This window comes from Aulostomus chinensis, chromosome 10 (assembly GCF_037954235.1).
Source record: "Aulostomus chinensis isolate RoL2024-O1b breed Wild chromosome 10, RoL_Achi_v1.0, whole genome shotgun sequence".
Classification (NCBI taxonomy): domain Eukaryota; kingdom Metazoa; phylum Chordata; class Actinopteri; order Syngnathiformes; family Aulostomidae; genus Aulostomus; species Aulostomus chinensis.
In genome coordinates, this window is record NC_141329.1 from 16043780 (window position 1) to 16067360 (window position 23581).

A 23581-nucleotide genomic window follows, 5' to 3' on the forward strand; every position below is an offset into this window, starting at 1 on the left:
AATTTGCCATGTGTGCAAGACATGTATACGTATAGGATATGAGGGAAGTGATATAATCATTTCCATAAATATCTTCTTTTGCCTTTTTGCTTTTCTCCCTAAAATCTTTTTGTTTGTTTTGCTGCAGGCCTTACTGTCTCATCCCTGACTGTCCAAACAGAAAACATCTGCTCAATCCCATTAATAGTGGGAGGATGTTTCATTTAAAAAGCACTTGGGCTAGCTTTAGTCTTGACAAAAGCAGATGGAGGGAGGGAGAGAGAGAATGAGAGGGAGAGAGAGGAAGAGGCAAAGAAAGAAATGGAGAGAGCAACAAAGAGGGCGGTGAGATCCCTAGTTGGCAACACAAAAGACCACAACAAAACTTTCTAATTAACAAAAGTAGGCTCAAAAAATGTTAGTAAATCAGGAAAATCTTGAATTATAACCATGTGGAAGGCATAAAGCTTACAAGACAAGAGTCCTGGGGGGATTCAGATTGCTTTACTGTTACCAGAATGCACAGACTTCAGAGCAAAGTGGTTCAACACACAAATGAAAGACTATCCATCCTACGATGGGGCTTTGTCTTCAGATCTGGCAATGGCAATTTAGAATGGGCGTGTGTGTGGGGGTGTGGCTGCATGTGCATATCTGTATGTGCTCTCCCATTTGTGGGTATATACACAATAAAGTATCACTCTGAATCCCAACCTGTACACACAGCTCACTGATGAGTTGGTGTTACCATCGACACTGTGATCCGCTTTTGTAGGAAATTTGAAAATATTCATCACTGCACATTTAGTTGACCACCATCAAACTACTTCCGAACACCACCCCATTATACTCTGTCACCCACGAACCTTTCTGTTTAGTTTTTATATGGTAATGAGTTTAATTCTGAGGGGAATAAATGAGGATTCCACTCACTGGAGTGACAAAATTTAAATTCTGAAGTAATCGAATGGTTAAATGCTTAAGGTAACAAATTAAGATATTTGGCTTCCCTTTAACCAGTAAGAATTGTATGTAGGAGAATGACATGGCAGACACTAGTAAATTCAAAACTTGTTTCCTAAAAAAGACCAGAAGATTGCAGCAGTTGAATAAAGTTTGTGAAGATTTAAGCAGGGGTTGTTTTGGACTACAAAGTTGAGGGATGCTCAACCCACAACCACAATCATCACTATATTCAATCAAACTGTATTTGACTGTGAGCACATAGCAGCATAGCTAATCAGAAAATAAAGATCATTTAAGGCTACTATCCCAGGAGGAATGCAATGGCAGTGAATGAGAGAGTGGAAGAGGAAGCAGAACTGAAAGCAAGCAGAGCTACAAGATAAGCTAAAGGCTACCACTCCCCATCAAGCTGGATAAATGAAGACTGAGGGCGATGTTGCAGCAAGGTACAAAGAACTGACCTGAGCATGTCTGTACCACAGTATTTTGGATGCCATTGAACTAGCAGTCAACTTACTATAAGGTGAAAAAAAAATGCCTGACAATGTTCTAATTACTGCATGTTGGTATAGACTTCTGAAACAAGCCTGTCAACTACAGAGGAAAAGAAGGGTAGTAGAGAGGGATGGCAGAAGTGAAATGTTGGATGGAGGAAGGCTGAAGGCTGCTGTTACAACCGAGGAGTGTCTAGGGGTAAGGGAACCGAGTCACAACAGAGACATTTGAAAAGCAAACCAATGTTTATTGTAACAACTGAAAACCAGGCTACTAGGGCCGGAGAAAATGCTAAGGCTTGACTCTGCAGGTGTGGGAGTCCCACTGGGAGAGGCTGCAGGTGACAGCAAACCATAAAAGTAATAAAACCAAAACATGAAGATGTGCCTATCTTACCTCCTTTTGGCTTTCTAGACTTGCTGCAACACAGCCAAACAGGAATCAGAATAAAAAAACACAACCTTACCTGCCTACACAAACCTTCCCAGTCTAACAAACAAAACCCCCCCAAAAAAACAACACTGTGACAGTCACCCAATAAACAAGTGTGTCTGAACAAACGAAGTGAGCTACGTGTGGGTGCAATGATAATAGTGTGGTGAAAAAACAACTACACCTAGAGCCTCGAAGTTCCCAGGGTCTAGTCTGATAAGAACTATTGCAAACAAGTGACAACTAGAGCTTGAGAGTGCAAGGTGGGGCGGACTGTTCACACTACTTCACAGTTGCTGCCTACCAGGGACTCCAAGTGGCATTAAAAGGGCTGGCACAAGTGGCTGACCAGCCCTGATTGTCTGGAACCGCTAACACACCAGGTGGGAGCAAACATAGCAGCAATGTAGGTGGGTGGACTGGAGGCATGGCTCCTCGAGGATTCCCTCCAGGAAAAGAAATGATTGATTAATAAAAGAAAAGTGAGCAAATAAGAGAGCAAAGGGAGGGTTGGGAAAGGTGCTAATGGTTCATTTGATGTACAGTGGGCTGAAACGAAGGGTTGGATTTTTCTATGTGCTTAATAGACCACATGGAGCAATTAGATATTAATAGATATGAAAAGTACATGTGCATGCGTGCGTGTTGTGTGTGTGTGTGTGTGTTTGTGTGTATGTATGTGTGTATGGCTCACCTATTTGTGAAACTTCCTTTAGTTTAATATTAGTATGTTGGAATGCTAACTCCTTTAACAGGGCAAAAGCCAGCAGGCTTTAAAGTTGTGCCGACAACACAAGATGCAGGCACCGTGGCGGTCAGGTTCACAAAGAGTGATTCTTCTCAAGGCAGAGCTTCAGGCTTGTTCTTTCATGACATTAAGTGGAAAAAAACACCACTCAAATCTGTTTTTATGAAGCATTTACATATTTGCACACGTTCTGCTAGACCTGCCTTTAAGCACAATGGAGGTAATATTTTGCCAAAAAGAAGGAAATTCAGTGACTAAAATACAAGACACTATAAAAGTAGCCTTTGTTCTCATGACACCTATCTACCATGGCCATAAAACCCAATTTAAAGCTAACAAATTCACAGTGATTTCCAATATATAGACTTGTTTCTTTTTTCTGTGGTTTCCTAACACGACAAAAACCTGTTCTCACGGCAGCTTAGGGGGAACACCAGGCCTCTTTTGATGTCATGTATAAAAATCCCCAGAGCAAATTGCTCCTGTCCACAATCTCCTGAAAAACAATTTGGGACTGCGATCAACACTAAATCCCTTGTCTGAGTAAAAAGGCAGACTGCAAGGCTCGCAAGGTAAGCTCCTTGAATTTACACAGTCTCGTTGGAGTTTTAAGAGTTCTGTTCTGTTAACAAACAAAATCCTTTTGGACATTCACAGCTGCTTGACATGAGTAAGATTTTACAGTGATACATTGTCCACCGAGTTTAAAGAAAAACAAACTGTAGGAGAGCTGTCTTTTGACCAAAGATGCAAGGATAATGAAAAATGCACTTCATTAAATTTTATGTTTTGTTTTCTCTTTGCTGAGCATTCCTTAATTGCAAATTCAAATGTACGTAAAGAAATGCAATAGCAGTCAATATCGCAAAGTAAAAATTACCTGTTCCATCTCAGATAAGCTCATGATCATGAGTCAATCAACGTAACAGCAATGGGGACTTGAATGAAGATGAGTAACGGAAGGATCTACTACTCAGGGCAGCTATGGATCTGGTGCTTGACTCCATTAGTCAGACTAACAAAATATATTGACTTTTTCCAAAATGATGTAACATAATGTCCAACAAACTGCTCACTCAGAACAGGGTCTAACGCTCCTGTTCAGAGTGTCTAGTACATCTAGTGCAGGCTTCTAGAAGCAGATAGTGAGCTTCTCTCCATCCACTGGTATGAGAAGTGATGTATGGTGGGCACTAGTGCAGTAGAGGGACTGACTTCTGGCTGGGGAATAAACCACAGGTCCAGGCAGCTGTGCTCTCCTTCTCCCACCACCCAAACGAACTGCATTTTGAAAGAAACAATGGCCCCAGATTTGTGCTAATATGGTTGTCCACGGCAGGCTGGTCACTGCAAGTATGCAGCTAATTTTGCGAGTTGCCAATTAATAGACTAGTCCAGAGAATAAGAGTGTAATAAAGTGATTTGATGCCAGTATAGTTAAGTATTATTAACAACAAAGGTTGTCAATCAAGACCACAACAGAAAAGTTTAAATGATCATTCACTGTCAAGGAATTCACATTATAAATACACTGACCACCCCTGTGAGAAAGCAGACCTTGCTCCTACAAATGTAAATATACGTGAATGGATGAGGTAAAAAAAACCAAGTGAAAGCAAACTACTATCCTCTCCTCTGGTGAGGGTAAATTTGGGCTACTAGTTAACATAGTCAGCTTCCAAGAAGCTGTTATGTTAAACATACTGATTGTAACCCACAGTGTTTGATGTAGCTATAATTGCTGTGCCTTTATGAGGCATACAGAGCACAAAGCCTTTGAACTATGAATGTTAGTTGTTTGGTGGTTAAACGCATTTTCTTTAAATCGGGATCAGAATCACAATAATATGTTTTCTACTTAATATAATCACACTTGTCAAATTAATCTAAATGTCGAGTCAAAATTATCCTCAAATATAAAAGTGGGTGATGGGTGAAAAGAAAACACTCAAAACAAACATGCAAACTCCTGTATCCAGTTTGGTTTCATCCTCTTTAAATATGCACTCTAGACCTAGCTTTTTGGGATGGCCTCAGCTATGTGCACATACACGTACACCACTGTTTTAAACATAATAAATAACTCACGAGCAGATTGGCATTTCATTCATCTTGTGAATTCATGCTCCCACGGAGGACATACACATGTGGCTTTACTAACCCACTGGTTGTAACACTACAGTGCTAACAACTAGTAAGGCTCTGGAAGTAACAAAATTGAAGTTATTTATTTCATGCAATACCTTTATGTACTCCAATCTATTGTGACAATTTTCTAGGTCTATCTAAAGCAGAACAATAACACACTGGTGCAATACATCCCAATATTTTTCACCACAATAAATTGTGAAAAATGATAGATAAAATATTATAAACACCTCTCAATATGATCCATATTAATAATGATACGAAATAAGAATGAATTAATAATATCCATCCATCCATCGTCATCTTCCGCTTACTCCTACACATTAAGGGTCGCGGGGGGGCTGGAGCCTATCCCAGCGTCAACGGGCGAGAGGCGGGGTACACCCTGGACAGGTCGCCAGTCCATCGCAGGGCCAACATAGAGAGACGAACAACCATTCACTCCCAAAACTGCACCTACAGTCTATTTAGAGTCTTCAGTTAACCTAGTCCCCTCTTTCATGTCTTTGGACTGTGGGAGGAAGCCGGAGTACCCGGAGAGAACCCACGCAGACACGGGGAGAACATGCAAACTCCACACAGAAAGATCCCGTGCCCGAGCCGGGACTCGAACCCGGAACCTTCTTGCTTTGAGGCCACAGTGCTAACCACTGCACCACCGTGCAGCCAATTAATAATATGATATTGTTAAAAAATACCACAAATTACAGACCCCAAAATGTCCATGAAAATAAAATCAACACCTCTCAAACAGATTCAATGTAATCCCAATGAAAGGGCGATTTACTGACGGGATGTTGTTTTATATCAATGTGTACACAATGCATTGAAACTTTATCAATATTGTAATTACATTTAGTGTTGTCCTTTCCATCCTGTCAGTACAACAAAGACAGTGCTTTTGATGGGAACTAAACCACTTAGCAACTCACCCCTTTCCCACTAAGCCACACACACACACACACACACACACACACACACACACACACACACACACACACACACACACACACACACAAAAACCACACACACAGAGTTACCACATTGCATAGGCTGTGAATGACTCCACACCACTGAGGTGTCTGGTGTGTTAGTGAGTATCAAGCACGAAAGGAGCTTTCTGGGGATCCTTAGTAATTTTTCACAGGCCAATCGAATTATTTTCATTGGCCCTTGTCACGTAACCACTTATGATACTTTTTTTTAAATGAATGGTTTATTATCATTTTCCTGGAGCCTCAGCTCTATAAAATTATACAGAACCAGTGAAGTGAATCTGCTTTAGATATTCAGTACTTTAAGTTGGTATTTTTTCATTATGTGCGTCTACTGAAGTTCCATCCATCCATCCATTTTCTTCAGCTCATCCTGTTAAGGGTTGCGGGGGTCTGGAGCCTATCCCAGTGGCTTTCAGGCCAGAGGCGGGGTTCACCCTGGACAGGTCGTCAGTCCATCACAGGGCCAACATATATAGACAGACAACATTCACACTCACAGTCATATCTACAGTCAATTTAGAATCTTCAATTAGCCTAGTCCCCATTTGCATGTCTTAGGACTGTGGGAGGAAGCCGGAGTACCCAAAGAGAACCCACCTAGGCACAGGGAGAACATGCAAACTCCACACAGAAAGATCCTGTGCCCGAGCCAGGACTCGAACCCGCACCCTACTTGCTGTGAGGTGCTAACAACTGCACCACCGTACCGCCCTGCACAATCTAGCCAGGAGGTAGGAATGAACAACTTTCATTGAAATCAAAAGCTAGTCTACTAGAGTCTACTGCACAAAAAACTTCTCATTGACTCTAAAGGTCAATTGAAATCTCATTAAAAATGCAAATTGAGAAGTTATAGGATAGAAGTTCTGCACAAGTCCTAAAAATTGAAGCCAGGAATTGGGTGGTCTTAGAGATCAATACCAAACCAACATTGTTTGTCCCCTGTTTAGTTCAACACAACATCAAGATAACTTGTTCAAGGAGGCCTATGAAGCACAAAGTAGCTTTGAATGCTGGATAAGTCTTGTGTTCCTTAAGTTCTACCTTTAGTATAAAATTGTGAAAATAAAAACAGTGAGGTAACCATAACCAATTACATAACCAATCAAGGGAGTCACAAATGCTTGTACTTGGCAATTTATGTAACAACAATACCATAACATCAGAGACCATACTGTCTATGGAACACCCCAGAGACAGAAACATGATTCACACAATCCCCAGTCAAAATAATGAAAAAGGCAAGGCAAGACTGAGTAAAGTAGCAGTTGCAAATCACATCAGAGCTTCACTGTGAGTGCTAATTACAATCTTGGTGTGAAGACACAATTCAGTCCATGCTAAATGTGTGGCTGGAAGACTGTGGCCCAGTGCAGCAGCTTGTGTGTGGGAATTCCCCTCGTGTTGAACATGTGCATGTGGGTCCAGGGTTTTTTGGCAACTGCCTGGTTTCCCTTCACACATCAGTAAAATGGAGAGACAGAGTTATTACACCATTGAGAGCTGCCTTCACGGCACAGCTGCTTCGATGGTCAGGCTAACCAGGCCAGCCTATTCATTAGACCGACCTGTTTCTAAAGCAGGGACATGGTTTATGGGACAGTTCAGAGTGGGGAGGGATTGAGTCTTGACTCATCTGCTATTACTGCTGGCTTGATGGGCCCTTTTAAACTGCCGTATTAAGAACTTTCATGAAGATGTGCAAAAATGGTGTTTTAATTATGTTAGCCTATTGACTGAACTTGATTATCCATCCATCAATCCATTTTCTACCCTTTATTCTGTAAAGGGTCACAGGGGGGCTGGAACCTATCCCAGCTGCTTTTGGGCGAGAGGTGGGGTACACCCTGGATGGGTTGCCAGTCCATCACAGGGCCAACACATATAGACAGACAACCATTCACTCCCAAAACTGCACCTACAGTCTATTTAGAGTCTTCAGTTAACCTAGTCCCCTCTTTCATGTCTTTGGACTGTTGGAGGAGGCCGAAGTACCCAGAGTGAACTCATGCAGGCACAGAGAGAACATGCAAAGTCCACACAGAAAGACCCCATGCCTGAGGGCAAACACATACAGATTCACATTCGCCCTTACAGCACACCTACGGTCAATTTAGAGTCTCCGATTAACCTAATCCCGGTCTCAAACCTGGAACATTCTTGCTGTGAGGCAATGATGCTAGCCACTGCACCGCCCCAAAACTGAACCGCTAAACCAAATTTAACCTCTAGGTGCTGCATAAGGTGATTTGCCAGCCACTCCAAAATGTAATATCATGTGACTGAATGGGAATGTAACCACTGCAGTCTTCTCGGAGGTTGTAATGCACTTATATGCTTGTTTGCAAACCACTATTAAACAGGATCTGAAAATAAACTCCACTTTCTATTTAACAAACATAATCGATGGCTGTCACATTTTTTAATTAATCTTCACTATTTGTGGTTTAATTGTGTAACTCAGTCCCAAAATCTATTATATATTAAGGATAGTCAAACTTTACAAAGTAGATGCTGCTTACAGTTTTACAGTTTATGTAAATTTGCAAACATTTTAAAAGTATCTGAGAGCTGGGAAGCTAGGATCAAGAGATCATCTATAGTTCATTCCTGCTCACAGCATTTCAGTCACAGCAAAATCTAACTTGCAGTAAACAGCTGTAATCCAGGTGTAGCTCTAGGACATGCCTATGAAACTCATTAAGCTGAGAGCTGATGTTATGGACCCAGTTATCTGTAGCCCCCACTCCTCTGCCATTTCCTTTTCGACCTTGTTTGTGTGATTGTAGATTCTGGATAAGTAGCAGGGGGTGCTGGCTAACTTGTTTCTTCGAGAAACCAAATTTGCCAAATGTGGAGTAATATGTCAGTCGTCCAGCACAGGTTGAGCTGAGGGGTTAAATCTGGACCGTCTCTTAACATTACAATCAGATTCTTTAAATTGAAAAAATATATATTGAATGTGACTCAAAATTTAGACTGCCAAATTTAAAGGGAGTGGCACTTGATTCAGACATTTTGGCCTTACGAGGGCGGGTGTTCTCAAAGCTAACACACAATCATCTAAATCACATTTCAATGCAATTTGTATGCATTCATATTCATTTATCTCAGTTAGGCAAACCACTACATTTATTTGGTGGTGCTTTAAATAACAATTATCCTATATCTTATTTTTGTTAACTTGAGACTTTGTTTGCATACCTGAAAGAAAGACCCACTTCCTTCTACTAACTATTAAATATAACGCAGCACGTAAAAACTTAAACAATCAAACTAAAAATTTGATATCCTTCTTCACCCAAGATGCCTATCAGACTGGAGCAGAGCTGTGGAGGAAGAGGTCTGAAATCACAAAAAGGGGGATGGTGTCTTGCATGGTTGCTGAATCAATTACTCCATCTAGTGCCAGTCATGGACAAAGAAATTCAAATTCAAAGTTGTTGGACAATATCCCTCCCATCAAAACATGAGTATATTTTGACCTTGGCATTGTACCTGATAATCAAGTCGAGGATCGTTAAGGGCGAGTGAAGAGGATGAGACGTGAAAGAAAACAAGCACACACACATTGCAGCTGTTAAAGAGAGTGTTTTGCCACTGCACTTCATCTGAGTCCCTCTAATTACACCACTAGGAATAGATCCACTGATCCCCCAAAGCACCACAAAGCGCCAGTCGCCACACTAAGAACTGGCGGCCACTGGTCCACCCTCTGTAGAGCCTCCAACACACACAAGCCACCAAGGTTTCTTACATAACTCTTCCCGGCCAAAAGTACTGGGCTTTCCAAGATCCAGTTTGAGTCACATCATTGTTTCCTGCTAAGCCCATCTTACTTGCTTGTGCCATCATGTCAAGCTTGGACACTGAGAAGGGAGCCTCAATAAGGACAGGAAAGTAGTTTGGGAAAAGCTTTATCCTCTGACTCCTTTGAAAGAGTTCAATTCCATCCAGAGCACTGAATTGACTCAGTCACTTAGGATTTACAGTAGGTTGTATCAGTAATGGGACACCCCACAACAGGAATCATAGAGATGAAAATTAATAGAAGATAAATATTAATGAGTGCAGCCCTTTGATCACAACAAGGGAAAAGAGCACTGTCCAAAAAAGATTCACTGATGTGTCTGTACACACTCCAAGTGCAATGATAAAATGAGTCAGAAGAATTTCAAACTCTCAAACCCAAAAGTCCCCCATTTGGGGGCCTGGAAGGTTAGGGTTGAATCTGTTTATTTGAAATAAGTAACATATACATTGATCCTGACACTTCTACAGTTACCTCACAGTTGTCAAGGTTACTTTGAAGCAGATATTAGTGATTTTGCACTTGTGTTAGTGGAGATATTTGAGAGTATGTCACTGAACAGGAAGGCCAGGGGCTACAGAAGGTTGTGAATATAAGCAGTTGTGACTCTAAGAATGTTTCTTAGGCTATTAGGCCCAAACAATGTCTTCACTGTTACAAACATTTTTGAGGTTGGTGCTTGCTTTCATATTTTAGGCTTTAAAAATCTGGTAATGATTAATTGACTGATGAAGTGGAGTAAATGCATCCATATTACTTAAACTGCGAGAGAAAAGTTAAGGTTCCCTACCCTACATTTCACCCAAAATTTTCTTTATTGCCAAGTACTCACAAATAGCTGTCTTGAGCTCACAGGGTTGTTTTTCCCTTCTGCAACACTTCTTAGTGACTCCAGAATGCAGAAAGAGCCAGCTACATAAAGTTAGCTATAATGGTTCTAAATGGCTGTCAACAACAACAGCAAAAAAGTAGCAGTAAAACTGCCCAAAAACCATCTGCTTGCAAATTTCTGAGCACATCAGACTGTGAAATCCACAAATTCTTAATCCAGTATGCTCAGTAATCAACAAACAAGCCCTGTGGTTTGGACATGTCTGAAATATAGCCAAACCTGAACCATGTGGCCCTTTGGGTTTACACAACTTGCATGCACTTGTCCGTGATTCTTCATAGTCACGCCAAACATAGTTATTCTTTCTTGGTGTGTGTCATGGTAAGGGGTGTCTTTCTGATCATACTGCTGTATTAAGAAGAAATACAAACAATGCACTTAGGAGTTGATAAATGGTATTGCTTTGCTGATATAGCTGTTGTTAGAAATTAGCTCTAAGCTAATATATGTGGCTGGTTCTTTCTGCATCTTTGAGTCACAAAGATGTGAATCAGGATGTAAAAATGCATTTGTGGGCCTGGTACAGCTATTTGTGTGTACATGAACTATTTTATTGTGCTGTTTTGCTTTGTTAAAGATGGGATGGATGTTCATGCCAATAGCTGCACTGTGCTGTCGTATGCATTCACTTTTAGAGAAGAGGACGACAGGAGGAGTCTAGCAAAACATATCTTATCCATCTTTGTCTGCAATATCATCCTGTTTCTGCTCAGGTAAAGCTTCTGAGTTCAGTCCTAAGTGTAGGACAGATGACGATTCTTGGAACTTGGAGGTCATGAGGAGAGAGCCATCTGTCATCAGCTCCCTTATTAACTACACGTGCACACACAACACACATAGCATAAAATACATGAACATTCCCAGTTACACACAAACACGCCAGAGGGGTAAAACAAAAAAAAAAAACACAAGTGAGCACATGAAACACAGAATGAGGAGCTTCCACAGTAACACTTACAAAGCATCTACTGTGCCCTTAGTTTTGGGGTGGAGGCCAGCAATGTTGAGAAAGTTGAGGAAAGTAAAACAATATGGTGATGAGGTACTGATCACTACAGTACACTTCATCAGCAAAGTGCAATAACGGGAATATTTTTGTTTCTGACATTTATTTCCAGCCCCAATCTGTGGCTATTGTTGGTATGGAATATATAGAGAGGGTGGGTAAGAAAAGACAGGTGGTGAGGGATTTGAAAATATATGGGATATTCCAAGACATAGATAAGATTACGGGAAGTGTAGGACTAGGTTGTTTTTTAGGTTTTTTTGGCCTTGAATCTGTTCACCCAAATCAGAGGAGAGGTGAATGCTGTTATGCTCCTTCAATGTAAAATGCAAGTAAGAAATATCTAACTGTATTGTCCTTCATCAAAGACCTCCTGTTGTTAAGCCCTGCTGTTATTTAGGTTACAATATCCAACCAGGAGTGCTAAGAAGTCATTTTTGTAACAAACCTGAGCAGGGTCATCTATAAACACTCCAAGAATGATTCAATTTAAGTCTTGCAAGCTAAAGGTACAAAAAGAGAGACTGCCATGCTAAATAAAACTTTGAAAAAAATAAATCAAAACCACACATTGAAGCTGGTGTAATGATGTGTTGGGAAACTAAATCCAGTCATGATTGGATGCAATAGAAGAATACAAAGCAACAAAGTCTATGAGGTCTGAATTTAGCTACAGGTGGCTACATGTGAGCCCAACACATGTGTTTATCAGTGCCTTGGACTGGCCTCTGCTGCTTTCTATGTCTTTACAACTTTCATACAGTGTAGTAACTCCTTCTTCAAAAGTACATGTGTGTGTATGAGTGTTTCTTACCACTGGGGTTGAATTGCATGCAGGATATGGGTTTGTCATGAGCTGGGAAGTGAGCCACAACTCCTTCTCCATCCGAGTCCTCACTCACTAAAACCTACAGAACACAGACACAGACACACACACACACGCGCACGCACGCACACACACGCACGCACGCACGCACACATACAAAAGTTCAAATAATTGTCAAACAATAAGAACATTAGACCCAGAGAGGGACTTTCCCCAGCTCAAGGATTTCTCTTCACATTTTGGTTTGGTCTATAGCATCACATGCTGATATCATCACCACACTGAGCTGTGTTCTTTGACATCACCCTACAATTCTGGTTGTTCAGTGCTTTTGAGAATGAGCCATTGCCCTCTTGTGGCAAAAAATAGATTAATAAATAAATAAATTAGCATACTACCTGTTGTCGAGACAGTGTTCCTCTGAGATGCATCAAAGCTAGTATAAATCATAAACAGAGCTACATTTTACAACCACTTAGTAGGCTTAGGAGCCTGCACTGAGTGCATTGGGTATAATCCAACATCAGTGACAAGGATATGGAAACAGTTCATATATGACTTGAAAACTCTGGAAAGCATGTTTTCCTGTAAACAGGAAGAAACTGGCATTGAAACTCTGGCTTGCTATTTCTGAAACATGCTTAGATAAATGAGATTATAACACACAAACAGAGGCTGCTCTTCTATATTTGCATTCAGTCTGTTGTCAAGCCTGGTTTCAATCGGACAAAGAGTGACCCCAGAGCAGAAGATGGCAGAAGATGTCTTTAGTCACAGAATAAAGATTAAATATAAGTCTAAACATAAGGCCATTTTATGCAGGACTGTGTCAGTGTAAGAGAGACCACTTTCAACACGAAAGACCTTCATCTGAGACTGCAAAATAACCAGTGAAAAAAGAAAAAGGGTAGAGGAGAAAGAACAGAAACAGACTGGTGACATGAAGCAGATCACTTTTATTGCAGTGCAGTCAGACAGTGTTGTTCTGTGAGGGAATCCTGCAGGAGCCCTTTGAAACAAGAGTGTCCTCCAGAGAACTGGGCATGTTACACAGGGGAGAGAGTAAGCCTCTGTGTTATGAGCTGTTGTTCCAAATAAGGCCTTTCAAAGAGAACGGAATATCCTGCACTGCCACACTGACATAGGAACTCAACTCAATCATATTCCTGCCTTTTCCCATTCCACCAAAAATTACACCCCAGCCCCCATCTATATTTGCCTTCTACTGCCCCACCACCACCTCATTCCCTCTCACTCTTCTTTATACCATCCATTTCTCCTTGCCTGCTAGTTTTAACTCTCTCCCTGCTTGGCATTTATAGCCAGTATACAGTTACTAGTTGCCAGCTGGTGAGAGAGTGCAGGCCTGCTTCTGAAGGCTTACTTCCAGCTTGTAAGTCAACACACTGGCTACAGGACAGCTACAGTCAAAATCAAAGAGAAAACACTGTGTGTGAGGTGAATACATCACTGATAAGCTGTACTATGTATGTGAACATGCCTCTCATTAAGATTTTTGACAGCTACTACAGTGTGATTAATCATGGTTTATAGTGAATGAGCAAAATAAAGGGGATAAAAAGCTTTTAGAATTTCCTGAGATGTTAAGAGGAGATCTGTTAAAGGCAACCTGCATGCTTCAAACAATTTGATTTATTTCATCAAATCTTAAAGATTTGAATTCATGAGGTTTTTTTTTTTTTGCTTTGTGGTTATTACAAATGCTGTAGTGAAAGAACAACGTAATGACTGAATTAATTTCAACAAAGTAAAGTACATATGTGCAGTGTGGTCATCAAAAAGAGTTAGATATGCAGAAAATGAAACATCATTCCAAAAAAAAGAAAAGATCAAAATTACTTAACGATTAATACTACTGAGTATGCAACTTTCTCTTTATTTAAACAGAAAAAATATTTAAAAGTGAACTTTTTTTTTTGGTTTCAAAAAAATTGACTGCAACTTCAGGGCTGGGTGTGCTTTCTTGTATCAAAAACGGTGGGAGGTATGCATGCAGAGAGTGACAGAAAATGAACATGTGCAATGAGATTAAGAATCGGAGATGGAGACTGATGACTTTATTAAGAAGAAAAACAGCTCTATCAATCACCTGGGAGTGGCTTGGATATCACAAAGAATATGTTGTGCCAAACACTTTTATCTGCAAAGTATGTCAAAAACTTATTTCCATAAAAGGCAGTACGCCCACAGTTTTGTTCATTACCTGATATTCTATCCATTCCAAAAAAAAAACAAACGATGATCATACAGGAAAGATCATTGCATGAGAGTTAAAATACGCTCAAATGTCTTATTATCTTGTCAGACACATCAAGTTTGCGTCACACAGATAATAGAGCTAATATAATCAAAGCTGTGAGGCTAAATGAGCACTGCTTTGTCCAATGGCTTCAGCTTGCCATTGGGCCATAAGTACTTTGGTAGGTTTGTCTTCCCAAATGGGAAAATAATACCTTTTTATTATCGATCATGGTGAATATACAGTATTACTAAGATAGCACCTTACTGTCATTTAAAACAAGGAACATGTTTAAAATTTGATACAATTTAATTTGTGAGTATTTTATTTTTTACTGCTACTAAATTGTGTATTTCTTGATTTATTTCAAGCAATTAAATATTGTGTAATTCATTATTTTTTTCATGTAAATAAAAATTTTAAAGGTTTAGAATTTAATTCTAATGTGATTTTTTTCATGATTTGTAGTGAAATGTTAAAAATCAAATAGAAAAGACTACAATCAATTTAATTCAGCATTTGACACATCATATCTTCAAATCTGTTTGTTTTCTATCTACTTACCGGACACTTTAGGGGTGGGGTAGTGGCCAAAACATCCAAAACGCCTCTGAATATCATATAGTCCAGGTCATTATTATTGCAAATAAACACAAAATTCAATCAAAACACCCTCTTGCTGTATTTCTACATTAAAATACTGTAAGTTTCAGCATGTTTTTTGATTGTCTCAAGATAAGAAGAACATTGTCTTTTTCTTTCCCTCTCATGCTCTAAAGTAGAAGAGACCATATCTCTCCTGTACTGACTTCTCTGCATTGTCTCCCTGTCAAATTCAGAATAGAATTCAAAATTCTCCCTCTAACATACAAAGTCCTCAACAATCAGGCACCTTCATATTTGACAGAGCTCATTGTCCTTTATTGCCCAGCTAGAACCCTTTGCTCCCAGGATGCAGGGTTACTTATGTTTCCTAGAGTTTCTAAAAGTAGAATGGGAACCAGAGCCGTCAGTTATCAAGCTCCCCTCCTGTGAAACCGTCTTCCAGTTTCGGTCCAGGATGCAGACATCAGATCAGATCCTGGGTACTGCAGGAGGAGGCTACAGACCTGATGAGGCTCAAGCTGCCACCCGTAGCTCCACCTGCTCAAATCCCCATGTGTCCATCATTCTCTTCCCTTTCTCTCTCTCTTTTTCTCTGTCCCTCTCTTTCCTTCTGTATATTTGTTGTCCTCCGCTATCTGTCTTTGTCTCTGCCCTGCTCTCCTGCTCTCTTTACCCCCAACCGGTCAAAGCAGAAGGCCGTCCCCATTGAGCCTGGATCTGCTCGACGTTCCTGCCAGTTAAGGTTTTCATCGCTGCTGTTGCCTGATGTGCTTGCTCATGGAGAATTGTTGGGTGTAAATTCATTGAAGGAGTGTGGTACCAGACCTGCTCTACTTGTAAAGTGTCATGAGATAACATTTGTTGGGATTTGGCGAGATATAAATAAAACTGACTTGACTCTAAAGGCCTGCTGCTGCACTGCGTAACTTTAGCTGACTATGCACAAAAAGCTACATTGTGACTGTGGTGAAAAGATGGGAAAGGACATTTAAGGAAGCAGCCAACAAGAAACACAAGAAAAGAGAGACCCTTACTTACTGCTAGTCTATCTATTCAGTTTAGCTGTAAGCAACTGCCCTGTGACAGACTGGCAACCTGTCTAGGATCTACCCCGCTTCTTGCCCAATGTCAGCTGGGATAGGCTCCAGGCCACTCTGCAACCTTTAATGGATAAGCAGTAAAGAAAATGGATGGATATAAGCATCTGCTTTTTGACCCAACTCCTGATCATATTGTAATGAGAGAAATCATAAGCATGAAGTATGTCTTTTCATCTTAATTTTAAAACACTATCAGAAAGTACATGCTGTTTCATATCAAGTCATGTAACAATAATGCTGTATTCTTGTCTTCAACTGATTGACACAGAAAATGTTTAATTTGTTGCAAAATGCATCTCTCCATATTTAAGGCAGGTGTTACTTAAACTGAAAGACTGTAATTCAAAGTTTATATGTATATCAAAATCATATAATTCTACTTCTCACTCAATAGTGCTAAACAATGTCATGAAATGTCAGCGAGGGGCTCTGTCTCTGCTAGTGTGGATGCTGGGGGAGGAGTTTTGATGTACCTGATGATTAATGACTTACGTATACCTGGATGGAGGGCGTGGGGATGACCAAAATAAATGAGGACTTTGAATGGCCAACGAGTGAGTGGGGAAGACTTAATTTTTCACCTGAGGCTGTGGCGCCGGTCTGGAAGGATGCAGATTGCAGCTTTTATTATTGCCAGCCACGAAGACGGCTGAGTAAGGGAATGAGTTTTTTTCTTGCTGCATGCCACCTTGGAGATTTACCCGTTTCCCAACAAGCCACATAGGCATCTAAATCTTTCGCGTGTTTGTGTGTATGTTACAAATATTTTGCTGTGATGCAAAAGTGGATGCTGTCAATTAAGAAGAATAATATCTGTTTTGAATATTAGAGATTTATAGTGAAACAGACCCACTAGGAGATATGAAAGAATAGTGTAATCCTCTCACACACTACCCCCCCCATGAAACTCTTTTTGTTAGAAGAAAAAATGCATTTAACAACTCCATATGCGACAGAGAAAACGCGTGATAATCTGTGATACTCCCCAGAGTGGTACAGAAGGGGTAAAGCACCAACCAGCTTGGAAAGGTGAACTGGCGATGTATATTTGGGGAGAAAAACAGGGGACAATGGAAAAACAAAAAAAAAACAGAAAAAACAAAGAATAACCAAGTGTCATTGAAGTAGGTGGTCCACAACAACCCTAAAGCTCAGCTTTAATGTTTTCTTTTCAGACATTATTCATGCCAGTGTAACTCTACTTGACTCTTCTTCCAACACATATTTCCCCTTTTTGGTCTTCTAATAATACAGATGGAGAACACTGTCAAAAGTTTATGCCTCCACACAAGCAAGGCTTTATGTTTTGGGTTTTTCTCTGTCTGTCGATCCACCCATTCATATATATGTCTGTCTGTCTGTCCAATTTTTATTAACAGAATATCTCCAGAGTGCCTTTAGTAAACGTTTATTTAAAGTTGTTTCAAACGTCTACTATGACTCAAGGATTAACAGGAAAAAATTTTTGGTGGTCAAATTTCAAGGTCACTGTCATTTCACATGAACGCAACATGTCCGGAAAACCTTAAGAAAATGTTTTCAACTTCAGTCCAAGAATCCCCTGGAGCTCAAATATGACCTGAAAAATGTTGATGGTCAATTGTCAAGATCCCTGTTGCAGGCATACAACTGAAATGCAATGTTTCTGGTTTGCTCCAAAAACTCCCTTTAACTGGGATCACACAGCTGGTGCAAGAGCTGCTTTTCATCTCAGGACCCATGCTAACAGTTCAGAGTAGACATACAACCAATGTGAACATTACACTACATTTTTCTTAAGTTGAAATATCTCTAACAACTTACTTTTATTTTTAAGTTTATGATGAGCCTTTTTCCTATCTAAAGAAAACATGATTTAAATTTATAATGAAGTAAGAAGAAACATGTTACAACCAATGCCCATTATCAGAAGCAAACTCAAGGTAGTCTTAGACAGAGCTGGCATGCAGGAGGAGAAACATTATGCGTAGTCAGAGACTATGCAGCAAGCAGCGTGTTGGTTTCAGGGCATTTATTGCAATTTGGTTCATTATGTATTATTTTCAACATCCTCATTCATGTGAGTCCTTTAATTTCAAACTGGAAGAGCAGTAAGTAAGTAGAACAGAGAAGTGTTTTATTTAGTTTAGAATGAGCCTTTTATATCTGCATAAGGTTGTCATTCCATATTCTATATCCAGCATGCTGTATCTATGGTCATGTTTCCTAGTTTGAGGCCATAGGAGTTGTTCCAGGTTGCCCTAAGCACACTTCAATAATGTGAGTTTTTTCAAATAACATAAAAGAGCAAAATAAATAACTGACCTGTCCTTCACCAACACTGTGTGTGTCAATGATGGTGACCACACCAGGGTTATGAAGGCCACGACGGCTGGCACTGTGAGGTGGGCCCTCCTCATCTGGAGTACCTGCTGGCAGGGTGCCTGCCAACTGAGTGACAACTTTCCCCACCATGGTTAGGCCTGTCTTGAGAGTCTATAGGGAAAAAGATGAAACAGCATGAAAAAGAGACAAAGTTGACAATGATATAGTTTAAGTCAGACAAAACAGGTGTAACATTACTAGATCATATAGCACAGTTTACAGTTACTCAGTATGAAGATGTATTGGGGAGGGGAGCTAAGTGCATGTGCGATTACATGCATGAGGGTGAGCAGGTTCGCTCCATGTTTGCTGATAATTTGTAATACTGATGACTTGTAGCATTGCAGCTGTGGGAGACACATATGTGTGTGTGTGTGTGTGTGTGTGTGTGTGTGTGTCTCCATGTGGGGCTGGCTCCTCTGTGTCCGTTTAAGGCCCAGCCAGGGTGTCTGGCTCAAACACACCTCTGTGGCTCGATTAAGGGAAATGGATAGTGCTGCTTAAGTGGAGTCTATCTTGCCTACTACACTGTCTTTGCCTAATGGAGTCAAATGTGTGTGACTGTGTGTCTGTGTGTATGTAAGCGCCAAAGGGGCCCCGGAGAGTGTAACGGGCATTCAGACTAGGCGGCCTTGTCAATACTGAGTGGCGCCTCGCATTTGTTGGGTCTGAGGATCACCCACTGTCTCTTGTTGCCACTTGGCCAGGCACACTAACAGTGTTTGCAGCCTGTGTGCATGTGAACACTTGCATTTGTGTGTGTGTTTGTGTATGTGTGTGTGTGTGTGTGCGCGTGTGTAAATTGCTAGAAGAGCCATCAATTATTAAGGGAGGCGTTTGGCTCCTAATTGATCAACACTAATGTGTTTTCTAATCACTGTAGTTGTGGAGTTTTAGTGGTCATTCAAACAGGGACTATTGATCTACTGTTGAGAAGGGAGGCAGAGCATGTCTGATGGCTGACAAAAGCCCATGAAAAAACACACACACACACACACACACACACACACACACACACACACACACACACACGCATATGTTACCATCTAAACAAATTACAACCTGATTTATTTGAAACATCTTTCTCCATCATGGACTTCCACAGGAGTGACAGGCAACAGGACCAATATGACACAAATTTCCCTAACACAACAAATTACAAGAAGCTAATGTTATTGGTCAGAGCTGTTGCACTGTCTCCTTTATCTTTCTTATTAACAAAAGCCATTACACTTTAATGCTACCCCCAACCCATGTCTCTGGACGTCAGCAGTAAGAGCCAGTGTGTCGCGCCACAAGCCAGGAGATGCCATGTCATCTGTATTGAGATATATGGTCCTAAATGATGAGAGGGCAGACAAGCAGACTGCCTGTCTGCATATCAATAGCTTCTACCACTGTCTACCCTCTGCTATACTGCTAGCCTTTTAGCAACACACTGCTGCTTTAAATGTATACAACCACTTACACATGAATGAGACTTCTCTCACATTAACTATGAGCACTCATTAAGTGAATAGGGACAGATAGGCTTGCTTTTTGTAAAGTTATTAGCTTTTCCATTGTGACCTAATAGAAAAATAGACTAGTACCTTGAAAAAGGTAGCTTGGAAGCTGAAGACCACCTAAATTAGACTATGAGTTAATTTAACCTGGTATCAGAGGGCTACTTCCCCTGTGGAGAAGAGAGAAACAGGACCACTAGAGAGAAAGAGAGTGATTACAGTGTGAAAAACAGACAGGCAGGTTGATGAAGTGTCTCATAAGCTCAGCTGAAGTCAGCCAGGCAGGCCAGGTGGATCCAATGTCACTACATTTACAGATGGTGTCAGCAGAGCTAAAAATATTCTAATATGTGCTTCTTTATTTTAACAGAGACAGACCAAATAAACTTAAAACAGTTGCAGCAACAATCTGAATCTGATCTTTTGTTTTTTAGTTCGACCACACAACAAAAATAAACAATTAAACGAATCTCAAATTGTTAAAAAATGATCTAGGCTCTCTTAGTAATGAATCTAGGGTTAAAATGAATGAGCTGCATTCAGCATCTGCACGTTTTTCCTAACATATTTTGAGGATGGATTACGTTGCCAAACTTAGAATCTTGTGTTTGCTGCTTTTTAGCGAAAATGATTCTGTGCATGTTTATGACAGTACAGGTGAGTCTGAACACATATTCATCCTGCACTCACACCATAAAGAGAAGAGAGTATTAATTCATCCTTAATTTACACCATAAAGAGAACAATAGCATCTTTCTTTTTGAAAATAATTTCAATCCATGTAAAATTTCAAGTAACTCAAGGGAGAATGTCCATGTGATTTTAGTTGTTTTATTCTTAAAATTTTGAAAAGCATGAAACAATGCCTGCAGAGTCAACATAACACAAGATGTTATAATATACTGCATAATCTATCCATCCATCCATCCATCCATTCATTTTCTTCCATTTATCCTGTTAAGGGTCGCGGGGGTGCTGGTGCCTATCCCAGCGGGCTTCGGGCGAGAGGCAGGGTAAACCCTGGATGGGTCGCCAGTCCATCACAGGGCCAACACATATAGACAGACAACCATTCACACTCACAGCCACACCTACGGGCAATTTAGAATCTTCAATTAGCCTAGTCCCCATTTGCATGTCTTTGGACTGTGGTAGGAAGCCAGAGTACCTGGAGAGAACCCACACAGGTACAGGGAGAACATGCAAACTCCAAACAGAAAGATCCCATGCCCGAGCCAGGACTCGAACCCGAAACCTTCTTGCTGTGAGGTGACAGTGCTAACCACTGCACCACCGTACCGCCCTGCACAATCTAGCCAGGAGGTAGGAATGAACAACTTTCATTGAAATCAAATATTATGTATATTGTGTTGCTCTACCTGATCAATTTCAATGGTGGTCTGTACATACACACATGGAGACAGACACACATTTGATATTCCCTCTGAATTTCCATGGCTATAATTCAACAGGTTTAACTCTCAGCCCCGCCCTCTTCAGGTCTTTACACAGCCCTGGTGACCACTAACCATCAGACAACAATGTGCATTTCAAACAAAACAGAGAGTCTGCTGCATCACCCAGCACACTTTCACCAAAGAAGGAGACCTCAGGCAACATGGAGAGATATGAGATAGTGTTCATTAATACATAGTGCCTTCAAGATAATGATACACAGCTGGTGGAAATCTGCAAAGCTTAAATAAGAAACTATATCATAAATAAGACCAAGTTTAAGTGTCTATTGTAACATACTTTGGCAGCATTGATCACCGTTGCTGTATATGACTGTGAGTTATCATCACAGGCTCCTCCACGAGACTGGTGACATCTGATCAACTGCAAAAACACAGAGAAAAAGGCATATAGAAGTCTACAGAAGATGGATAAAAAGGAAAATTATATCTCAAACATTCAAAAGACTCTCCTCATCACTTTCAAGGGGGAGTTGGTTTTGCTCTCAAAGAGTCATTACACTACAAAAAAGCCAACATGCACTGGTTTCATTTCAAATACAGTTAGGCTTAAATGAATCAGTCAAAGCATTACTCTCACTGTTCAAAAAAAAAGATTTAGTCATTTCTGGAAATCCTTGGACAGCCACAAAACAGTGACCCTATCTGTCAATTAGTTGAGTGGACCAGCATTAAACAAGATTTTTTTATTAAAAGCTTTGCAGATTGTGTAAATAGAACATTCTGTTTTTTTTATATAAATACTTATCAATCCCATTAAAAGAATAAAACAGAAAACTCTTGCATCTGTTGCTTTCCAAATGTTATCATCTCTAGTGGACTCTTCGTGGAATGAGTCGTTTATCCAGACAGATTAAAGAGGCAGAAAATAGATAAAAATGCCTTTTTTAAGGATTGTAAATGCATCCTTCTTCAATGGATAAGAGTGTGTGTGTGTGTGTGTGTGTGTGTGTGTGTGTGTGTGTGTGTGTGTGTGTGTGTGTGTGTGTGTGTGTACGTACTACCTTGTTCTCTGCATAAGCTAGCCAGCGGCTTCCAAGAGCTATTGGATTGAGGCTGGGGCCAGGGCAGGGATAGCAGCCTGACAACACAAAAAGCCAACTCTATTTAGTTGATGAATTCAAACAGAAATACACACATTCTTAAATATTTTGGCAAATAAACCAACAGTTAGTCAGAAAAAACCTTATGCAGACATTTTCATAATCTCATCTCTGGAGAATGAGTGAAACCAATGAATCTTAAATCATTAATATGCTTGTCAAAGTTTTGGGGAGTGCTATGACATTCATATCTCTGGATGTGTGTCTGGAATGGATGATGGAATGGCTACTTCTTAACAAACAGAATCACTGCAGGGATAACACATACATTTACACATAAGCACACCAGTCAACCACCAACTGAAATAATATAGCTTTAAATAATAATAAACAGCACACAAAAGATACAGACTGATAATAATTTAAAGGAAAAACAACATACAATTAGTAACATATCAGAACAATTTCACTGGACCATGGTATAAATTCTATAAGTCTCTAAAGCTCTTGGGGGGGGGGGGGGGGGGGTATCATTCTTCCAAAGAACATTTCCACATTTGGTGTTTTGATTATAGGATGATAGGATGGAAACAAGTCTAATAGAGCCCTGAATAACATGATCTGGATTCGGAATGTTACTTGACTGTAAATTTCTTGGATGTCAGAATATTTTTTGTCTTTCCACTTTGACAGATGTGGAGGTGAACATAAACTGATGTATATAACTTGTACTACGCTTTAGAGACCAGAAGCGGAATTTTGTTATAAATTTATCTAAAAGAGAGTAGATACAGAAAATGACAATAAAAACATGTGCAAAATAATGTCAATGTAATAATGCTGTGTTCAAGGCCCCCATAGAACACATGCACATGCATAGTCACCCTATGAGCTGATGTAAGGGCGTGGAAGTGTGAGGGCAATGCC

At 40.3% G+C, this 23581-nt stretch overlaps 1 protein-coding gene across 5 annotated transcripts in view; it reads right to left on the reverse strand.

The window, feature by feature from the left end:
* The window catches only part of bcas3 (BCAS3 microtubule associated cell migration factor), a 408395-nt gene that overhangs the window by 338085 nt on the left and 46729 nt on the right, over positions 1-23581 (reverse strand). For all 5 annotated transcript variants that reach the window (XM_086216159.1, XM_086216158.1, XM_086216161.1 and 2 more), the window contains exons 10-13: positions 22616-22692; positions 21892-21975; positions 18572-18742; positions 12290-12383 (exon numbers count right to left, since the gene is read on the reverse strand). In XM_086216159.1, the coding sequence (XP_086072285.1) occupies positions 12290-12383; positions 18572-18742; positions 21892-21975; positions 22616-22692 (426 nt within the window). The remainder of the gene's footprint in view (positions 1-12289; positions 12384-18571; positions 18743-21891; positions 21976-22615; positions 22693-23581) is intronic.